The sequence below is a fragment of the Myotis davidii genome, unplaced genomic scaffold (genome assembly GCF_000327345.1).
Source record: "Myotis davidii unplaced genomic scaffold, ASM32734v1 scaffold826, whole genome shotgun sequence".
Taxonomy (NCBI): domain Eukaryota; kingdom Metazoa; phylum Chordata; class Mammalia; order Chiroptera; family Vespertilionidae; genus Myotis; species Myotis davidii.
The window spans coordinates 1,414,810-1,424,504 of NW_006297142.1; the positions used below are offsets into that span (position 1 = coordinate 1,414,810).

Genomic DNA, 9,695 nt, shown 5'->3' on the forward strand with positions numbered 1-9,695 from the left:
TTTTCACTGTAAGTATGTCCTTAAAATCACATAGGACATACTTATACTACAAATGTATTCATTGCCCGGCCAGCCTGGCTCAGTGGTTGAACGTCAACCTGTGAACCAGAAGGTCATGGTTCGATTCCCGGTCAGGGCACACACCCGGGGTTGTGGGCTCCATGCCCAGCGTGGGGCGTACAGGAGGCAGCAGATCCATGATTCTCTCTCATCATTGATATTTTTTTCTCTCTCTCTCTCCCTCCCTCTCCATTCCTCTCTGAAATCAATAAAAAAAATATTTAAAAAAAGTGTTCATTGATCTGAAATTCAAATTTCACTGGGCATCCTGCCTTTGGTCTTCCGGGGCCAGCTCCCGTCTCCTAGGACCACAGCTTTTCCAACTGCAGAGAAAGTAGAGGCTGCTTTCGAAGCAGCGGGGCCCAAGACCAGCATCGAGCGTGACGTAGATCGACTCTTCTGGTGCCTCGGCGCTAACCTTCTGGTTTATCTGGGTTCAAGTCCCCCCACTTTTGTTGTGATGAGCATGAACTTGTTTTCATTCACAATTCTAAGACACTCACTTGATTTCCTCCAACACTTGGCTCCTGACTTCTGGTCACTGACGAGCCGGGCAGTGCCGGGCCGTGATTGGTTGGATCGTGGGTTGGGTATCCCAAGAGAGCAGGTTGCAGCGTCTTGCTTTTAGTCCGACGACGACAGACAACATGGACTCTGGAGTCGGCCCAGTTGGATCCACATCCTCACTCCACATCCTCTGGCTGTGCAGCGGGCGCGTCGTCACACTCCTGATCCCAGCGTTCTTGTTTGCAAGGTGGAACGAGCAGCCGTGCCGGCCTCCTGGGCTGTTGGAGGGTTACCTGAGCCGATCCAGGTACAGATCTTACAGTAGCTCCTGCCCAGAGGTCAGCGAGGATGAGCTGTACTTATCACTTATATCTGGTTAAAAAATAAGACTCTCACGTTGACTTTAGAGAGGAAATACGCACCTCTTATCCTAAGAACGGCGATCCCCTCACAACCAAGAATTGTCTGGACCTGAGGCGTGAACAGTAAGGTGGAGAAACCCCGACTTAGAGGATGTCTTGGACGTGGGTTGCGTCGTGATCCAGCCCACACCTGCTTGGCTGGAGATTTCCAGTCACGCGGATGACTCCCGCCAACGCAGTTCTGAGGTTGCCCACGGCTCGGCTGATGGGAAAACTGTTTGCGAGGCGAGGACGGGGGCTCCTCCTCCCCCTTTTGCTTGAGTGAAGCCAAGCGGGCTGGGCTCCCAGTGCAGCAGCTCCTCCCTGCCCAGGCCCAACCTGGAGGGGCCGAGCGGGACCCCGATCTTCCTGGGCCCAGGCCGAGTTCTTCTCCGCCACCTTCCGCCCCCATTGTCAGGCTGGGGCTCCCGCTTGCCCTGGATGGGGTGTTTCCACGTGGGGTCTCTGGCTGTCCCTCGCTCACCTGGTTCCAACTGACTGGCCCACCACCCGTCTGCATCCGGCGCGCTGGCGGATGTCTGGACACGATGGAGGGTTCGGGTTCCGTGGTTTTGCAGGAGGCACCCAGGCCCTGGACAGATGAGCTGATGCAAAGGGCCACGAAGGGAAGAAGAACGTCTCGCTGCTTCTGGCACACGCCTCCCTCTTGTTGAGAAGACGCAGTTTGCTTTGCAGCTTCTCCCGTAAGGAGTCCAGGTGCCCTGGCTTCTCCCGTAAGGAGTCCAGGTGCCCTGTTATCACCGTGCGGTTGACACAAACGGCACCTTTGGGTGGTGAGAGGGTGTTTATTGTCTTATTCCGTCTAACTTCAAGGCCAGGTTCTTAGAGGCGTGGACGGCCCAGCTGCAGGTCGTGGAGATGACCGGCCTCACGTGTCCAGAAGAGAAGAGGCCAGGCCCAGAGAGAGACGTGACTCGGCCCAGCCGCCCTCCTCCCACCGGCGTTGGCTCTGGGCTGGGACGCAGCGGGTGTCCAGATGCCTGACCACGCTCTGCAGGCCAAGGCATACAAACAAGAGCCCGTGGCCTGGGGGTGTGAGGACAGCTGCACAAACAGACGGGGGGCTCCGGGGCCAGCCTCCTGCCAGAGCCTGGTGCCCGCATGGGGGAGCGGGCAGTGCTGAGGGCAGTGGGGGAGATGGCGGGTCCCCCCAAGAGCCCTCCCTCTCTGAGCCTGAGCCCAGCGCCGCCTTGGAGAAGAGCTCCCGCCCTCGTTCCTGACCAGCGTCCGGCCAGGTTTAGTCTGGAAAAAGCGCAAGTGGCGACTCCAGGGCCTGGACTGCGGCTGGCTCCTGGGACCTCTTGGGTAACGGGGGGACTCCCCACAACCTCCCAGCTCATGGAGAGTTTCTAGATGGAAATGGCCACGCGGGGAATGATTTGCAGAGCAGGGACAAAGGGACCCAACAGGGACTTCCGATCGTCCGAGAGCCACAGGACCACATGCCGCCCGCAGGTGCAAACACCTCACGGTGCAGGTACCGGGAGGGAGGCTCAGAGTCGACAAGGGATGTGCCCAGCACCACACGGCACGCGGCTCTAGGCTTCAGTTCTCTCAACCCCATTGCTCTCTCCACCTCGCGGGCAGCTATTCCAGACCCCCGATTTTCAGAGACATCTGGATTTTGTATAATCTATTCTGTTAAACAAATGGGATTTAAGGAGTGCGACTACATGTGATTTTGGCTATCTTAGGACACCTTTCAATTAGATAAATTACAGAGCAAAGAAAACACTTTTGCTCCTATCACGGGGCCTAAGTGTGAGCTTGAAGACCATCGGCCGGGAGAGAAGCCTGGCGGACTTTGAGTGGCTGCCAGGCCCACAGCAACGCTCTGAGCAAGGAGCCGCATTGCGAGCTTTATGCCTGTGGCCGGCTCCCCTGGCCGCTGGACGGTGCCGGAACGGAAGACTGCCGATTGGAGGCTGGACATGAGGCCAGTAACCAACGAGGTGGCTCAGTACGAGGACTCTGCCCAAGAGAGGGGCGCTTAGTAAAGGGCAATTCACTGGGCCGTTTGGAAGCCCAGCTCAGGGGCAGGGAGCAAGGAGGCGGGGAGGCGGGGAGGTGGGGAGCAGCTGGGCTGGGGAGAGGATGATGGGGTCTGGAACGGGGCTCTGGGAACAGCAAGAAGAGTGAGTGGGTCACGTGAAGGGTCAGAGCATCCTGATGGGCACCTCAGCTCACCTGGAGTCCTGATCATGTGACTGGGAAGTGCTTTCCTGGGCGTCTTCCCTTCCCTTCCTGTGTCTGCGGTAAATACCCTGGAACAGCCCCGAGTGGTCATGGCTAGGACTTCCTGGGAGCCCGCCCCCCCGAGTCCTGCACGGCTGGGAGGTGGAGGTGGTGTGAGGTGGCGAGTGTTCCTCGCTGAGCCCATTCCTCTTCCTCCACGTCGAGACCTGGGCAAGCCCAGGGGAGGCCTTGGTGGCCCCACTGTCAGCTGACCCTAATCCAGCGGTTCTCAACCTGTGGGTCGCGACCCCTTTGGCAGTCGAACGACCCTTTCATAGGGGTCGCCTAAGACCATCCTGCATATCAGATATTTACATGATGATTCATAACAGCAACATGACAGTGATGAAGTAGCAATGAAAATAATGTTATGGTTGGGTCACCACATGAGGAACTGTATTTAAAGGGCCAGAAGGTTGAGAACCACTGCCCTAATCCAAGTGCCGGGGGCTGGGCTGGGGGGAAGTCAGTGCAGGGCATGTGTGAAGGGCAGGGCTAAGAGAAGGTTGGTGCAGTCCAGGGACCGAAAGAATGAGGCTGGATTTTAGGGTGCAAGGTCAAGGGGTAAAGCAGGCTGAGGCCTGGTCATGACAGGCCTCATAACAGCACTTGCACTTCACCCCGATGGGAAGCCACAGAAAGGTCGACGTGAGGGGGCATATGATCTCTTTCCTGTTTCTTAGGCTCGGCCTCAAATATTTAAATATTGATGTGAGAATAATTAGCTATGTGGCCGATCAACAAAGCCCTGGAGTGTCTGGGTTGTCCAATATGGCAGCCACTGGCCACTGCCGAGGGCTGAGCTGAGCGAGTCTGACATGAGATGTGCCTCATGATAACATACATGCCGCATTTTGAAGACTCAGTTGAATTGAAAGCTATGATATCTCCTTGATAACTTCACATTGATTACATATAGAAAGGGTAACATATGAATATACTGGGCTAAATGCAATGTATTATGGTGATGTCTGATATACTATTATTAAAATCAATTTCTCCCTAACCAGTTTGGCTCAGTGGATAGGGTGTCAGCCTGTGGACTGAAGGGTCCCAGGTTCTATTCCGGTCAAGGGCATGTACCTTGGTTGCGGACACATCCCCAGTAGGAGGTGTGAGGGAGGCAGCTGAATCAATGTTTCCCTCTCATCAATGTTCCTAACTCTATCCTCCCTCTCCCTTCCTCTCTGTAAAAAAAAAAAAAAATCAATAAAAATATCAATTTCACTTTTTTTTTAACTTTAGAAAAGCCGCTACTAGGAATTTTCAACTTACATTGGTGGCTTGCGTTATATTTCCGCAGCCAGTGCTGGAGAGAGAGTTAGAGGAGGGCCCCAGGAGAGATGACGGAGGGAGAGGACCTGCTTGTTACAGGAATGGAAACCCTCGAGTCTAACTTTAACAAAAAGGGGGATTTACTCAGAGAATCCAGGGATATCTGCTAGAACCCAGGCCCGGAAAGTGCATCCAGGGCTGATGCCTGGCACCAAGAGGAATCAGTGCAAATAGACTGCTGGTTGTCCCTCGGGCCCAGGCGGGCTCTTGTCCTCCTCCCTGTGCACCTGCTGTCTCCTTTCTCCGCACCTGCTCCACCTGCACCCGGACCAGCCCGGCCTCACGCTAACAGGTCTTCCCAGGACCAGGACCAAGAGACGGACGAGAAGCTCCACGCTCAGACCCGGGCCCAGGAGGGAGCAGGGGATTAAGGAGATTCGGGTCAGCAGTGGTCTCGGCTCGTCAGGGGTGCAGGGTCATGTAACTGTTTAGTGAGCAGATTCTGGGGTCCTAGACTGTGCCATGCTCAGCACGGCCAGGGGTGAACCTGGGGGTGGGGGTCGGTGGAGAATTAAAGAAGACAGACAGAGAATAAAGCTGGGGCTAGGTGGGATGCTGCTCTCGGATGGAGAGACAGTGCCACGGCCTGCAAACTGAGTCTTTATTTTATAGCCAGTTTCCACGAGGCAAAGTAAGGGCGTGGCCAAGATGTTTACAACGTTCTTGCGGGTTTCGAATCTACTCAGTTACATGCACCTGAACTCTGTCAAGCTGCTTTGGCAGCACTTGCTGCCCCTCCCACAGCCCACATCACTCAGCCACCTGGGGGCACAGGTTCTGACCATCAGGTCGAGCTCACATACAGCCACAGCCTTTGGCTGTAATTGTGCTGGGACTTGCACGTGGCTTTGCCAGAGAGGACCGGGCCCTCTCCTTAGTCCGAGGCTTGAACGCTGTAGCCGCTCTCCGCACGAGACCTTTGAGGAGACCCCACAGGAGACAAAGGAGCCGCCAGAGTGTGGGAGGGAGCTGGGAAGGCGTGGCCAACAGAACCCAAACTGCCGAGATTCCAAGTGAGAAGGAGGGGCGAGAAGTGACCTTTGGACACGGCACAGGGGTGCTGAGTGCCCTTGGGGTTTCAGGGAAGGGGTGGGAGCAGAGGGCAGTGCCGACAGGCCTGAGGTCAGAGAGCGGAGGCAGACAGCTCCTCCGGAGAGTCTGGCTGCGCACAGGGGAGGAGGCAGTGTGGTCTCTGGAAGGAGATGCGGCATCTGAGGAGGGTGCGTTTGCTTGTTTGGTTTTTGTTAAGATAGGAGAGGGTGGAGCTTAACTGGTGATGGGAGGAGCCAGGCAGAAGGGAGTGGGCGGGGACCTAGGGGGAAGGTTGGACGCAGAGCCCCCAGGAAGGACGGGACCGGTAAGGGACAGGACGGGGGCGGGCACAGCAGCAGACATGGAAGGGGGCAGCTCTGGCTGAAGATGTCACAGCTGCCTGGTGGGCGTGGGGCTGGGACCTGGACCAGAGCCGTGGGGAGAGCAGGGCAGGAAGATCTGCCTGCAGCCCTCGGGTTCGTCCTGCCATCTGCTCACACGCGCTGTGGGGCGTGTGGATGCACACGTGCTATCCCACGCACAGGACTGGCTCTGAGCGGCATAGTGTCCCTGCCCAGACTCACAGGGCGAGGCCCTCACTTCCAATGCGATGGTGGTTGGAGACGGGGCCTTTGGGGGATCATTAGGGTTAGATGAGGCCCTGGGGGGTGAGGGGGGCTCATGATGAGGTTAGTGTCCTTATAGAAGAGACCCCAGAAAACATGCCTCCTCGCCCCTCCTCCACGTGAGGATGCAGCCAGAAGGTGGCTGGCTGCAAGTCAGGAAGAGAGCCTGACCGGGAAGGAACCGCGTCTGCCGGCTCCTTGATCCTGGACTTCCCAGCCTCCAGAGCCTCGCGGGAGAAATGCCTGTGGCTTAAGGGACCCTGTCTGTGGCGAGCTGTTACAGTAGCTCCAGCAGACTGATATGTAAGGCTTGGAGTGTGCATGCCTCAGCGTACTGACATGTGTCCGCATGTGTGCACGTCAGCCCAGCTCACGTGTATCCGTGTGCTGTGCTTCCACGTACATGCAAGGACAGGCGATGGATGTGCAGCTCACGCGTCCGTACGTGGCCGCCCCGTCTCCTTCCCCTTCCTGAGCAGCAGTTTTTCATTGGCGTTTATTGGAACTTCCCCTTTAAGGCGGGTGGAGGGCGAGAAGGGGAGGGAGGCCGCCCTTGTTGGGATGGAGCCAGGGGCCCAGGGCCTTCAGGGGAAGGGCGCTGGCACAGTGGGGAGAGTGGCATGGGGAGGGGTAGGCAGAAGAATGGCAGGGCCTGGGCTGCAGGGAGGGTGAGGCAAGGCGGGCGGGAGGCTGGGGGTCGCAGCTTTGCCCGGGTCGGGGCTGGGAGATGAGGTGGTGGAGGTACTGTCCCCAAGCTCTCAGGGGACTTGTTCTAAGAGCAGGGACCCGCCCAGGCCCCCAAGATGCCTGGGGAGCCCCGAGGCGGGCAGGGACCTGGCTGGGACGAGTCTCTGGAGGCGGGGAAGGGGGGTTCTGTTGCCCTCAGCTGGGGCCCAGGTCCGGTCCGCAAGGCTGCAGGGGGATCCTCTGGGAGTCTTTTTCGGCTTCCGGCTCCGGCTTGGGCTCCTTTGCCGGTGGAGACCTAGGGGAGAGAGCTCAGGGGAAGCCCTGGGCCGGGCTGGCTTCCCCGGGAGGAACCCCGGGAGGAACCCCGGGAGGAACTGTGGGGTGCCAGGGCAGGGACTGACCGTTTCTCCATGTCCTCGATGGTCTCCGGCAGGGGCTGATGGAGGGTCTCCGGCAGGAAGAGGGAAGCACCGCCTCCCAGGAGGGCGGTGGCTCCAAAAATGAGATTGGGGACGAAGGGGTGCAGCTCCGCCGTGATTCTCACCAGCGGGGCCGTCATGCTCCCCACGCGGGTCAGCACGTTGCTCACGCCCATGCCTGTTTGCCTGGGGGAGTTCAGAGCAGGGATGGGCAGCCTGTGCGTGGGGTTCTGAGAGGACAGCGAAAGGACAGCTCCGGGGCCCTGGGCAGGGGGCGGGAGGAGCCACCATCCCACCAGGCCCCGATCCTGTGGCTGCACCGCCAGCCTCCGGCCCAGCACCTACCGGATGACCGTGGGGTACAGCTCGCTGGTGTAGAGGAAGAGGCAGCTGAAGGAGCTGGACAGGCACCCCTTCCCGAACACAGCCAGCACTGTCCTCAGGGCCTGCAGGTCTGCGGAGGGGAGAACACGGGCGGCCTTGGGCTCAGGAGCTCCTGCGTGCTCTCCTTCCTCCACAGAACTCGCCTCCCTTTTTGCCTTGGCTGCCAGGAAGCTCAGTTCCAACCAGAAAGCCGAGTAACAGCCACTCTGCTGTTCCCAGGACTTGGCGGGTGTGTGTCCTGCTGTATTCCTGTCTTTCCCTGGCTTCGATGCCCTATTCTCATTTACATTTTGTTGTACATGTTCTTGTCCTAAAATATCTCAAGTTCCATTGGAAGGATGTAGGTGCATCGACACAAACACCCATACAAAATGAAAGCAACTTTTCCAAGGTCATGGCGGTCGGGGGGTGGGGTGGGGGAGGGGGTTTGTGGGGTCTTCCATGAGCCCTGGCCTGTTGTGTCTCCATCCCAGCGTGTTTTCTCCAGCGATGCCCAACCCTCGAAAAATCCTGCACGCTGTCCGGAGGCAGATCTGGAAAGGACTCTGACATCTCCTAGCCCAGTGGTTGGCAAACTCATTAGCCAACAGAGTCAAATACCAAATATAGTACAACGATTGAAATTTCTTTTGAGAGCCAAATTTTTTAAACTTAAACTATATAGGTAGGTACATTGTTATTAACTTAATTAGGGTCCTCCTAAGGCTGCTCGCGAGCCGTGGTTTGCTGACCACTGGCCTAGCCCAACTGAGTTGTTTCCTCCTAGTAGGTGCGAGACCTGAGCCCCAGTGAGCACAGGGACCTACTCAAGGTAACACAGTGACTTAGAGCCAGAAGCAGCAGAACTGGAGCCCCTGCCCCCCGCCCTGCCCCCCAGCCCGAGGCAGCCTGCGGCGCCCGTGGACACAGGGCCTGATGAGCCAGCCTCTTCCAGGGGCTCCGGGAGCCACCAGCTTCTCACCCGAGGGCACGAAGATGAGGGCCAGGATGGACGCCCCTGCCAGGAGCAGGGCGACGACCTCCGTGGTGTGCCGGCCCAGGTAGCTCATGGAGAGGATGGTGATGAACTTGGCTGGGATGTCCACCCCCCCAAAGATGACCTGGAGGAGGTAGAGGTTGACTCCGAAATCTTCCACACCCATCGCCAAACTGTAGTAGGCGAACCCGGTGGAAAACCTGAGGGCAGGGAGGCACCGGTCAGCACCGATTGCCCGCAGGCTGGGCCTCGCCCCACACTGGCCCCTGCATCACCAGGACGACGAATAGTCTCATTTTCGTCCCCCACAGCCGATGGGTAGGGGTGCCACAGGGAGGGGCTGTTCCAATGCCGTTCTGAGGTCTCTGAGGCTGTGTCTGCGGTCAGTGGGCCAGTGCTGGGATCGACTGGTTATGCCTAACACGGGCACAGTCTAGGATGGGGTGGCACAGATGCCATGTAGCTGGCTCCAGGGAAGATCAGGGCTGGAGGACTCGCGGGGACCACAGGAGCAGGGGATGGAAATAGTTTAACCTCCGGAGCAGCGGAGGCGAGAGCCGAGCTGTGCGCACGGTCAGGTGCCGCCCCTTCCCTTCCCAGAAGTGGGGGTGGCTTCTGAGGGGCTCCTGGACCCGTGGAACCCTACTTGGTGATGGCAGGGATGGAGGAGGCCCGAGAACCAGGGCACAGGGAGGGCTTGGAAGGGGCCGTGGAGTGCCCGGCAGGAGGCTCGGGAGAAACCCAGTGTCTGTCCTCAAGTCCGAACCCCCAGGGCCAGCCTTGCTCTGTGGGTCTCAGAGGACAGACCAGTGTGTGTGTGTGTGTGTTGCGGGGGTGGGGGGTGACCGGGAGGCACAGCATGGGGGGAACTGTGGGTAGGGATGTGAGAGCCGCTGAAGGGTGGAGTGTTTGCCCTGAGGGCGGGGGTGACCCCAGAGGAAAGCAGACGCCGATGGCCAGACAGCATGGGGCAGGGGCACAGCAGTTTCTGGGGTGGGGGCTGGGCCGGGGC

General features: G+C 58.4%; 1 protein-coding gene across 1 annotated transcript in view; it reads right to left on the reverse strand.

Annotated features, from left to right (window-relative positions):
* Window positions 1-6,696: 6,696 nt before the first annotated feature.
* SLC22A8 (solute carrier family 22 (organic anion transporter), member 8) overlaps window positions 6,697-9,695 on the reverse strand; it is a 25,651-nt gene continuing 22,652 nt past the window's right edge. Inside the window, exons 7-10 of the mRNA XM_006772768.1 lie at window positions 8,669-8,883; window positions 7,669-7,777; window positions 7,306-7,509; window positions 6,697-7,199 (exon numbers count right to left, since the gene is read on the reverse strand). Of these exons, the coding sequence (XP_006772831.1) occupies window positions 7,100-7,199; window positions 7,306-7,509; window positions 7,669-7,777; window positions 8,669-8,883 (628 nt within the window). The 3' untranslated portion in view covers window positions 6,697-7,099. The remainder of the gene's footprint in view (window positions 7,200-7,305; window positions 7,510-7,668; window positions 7,778-8,668; window positions 8,884-9,695) is intronic.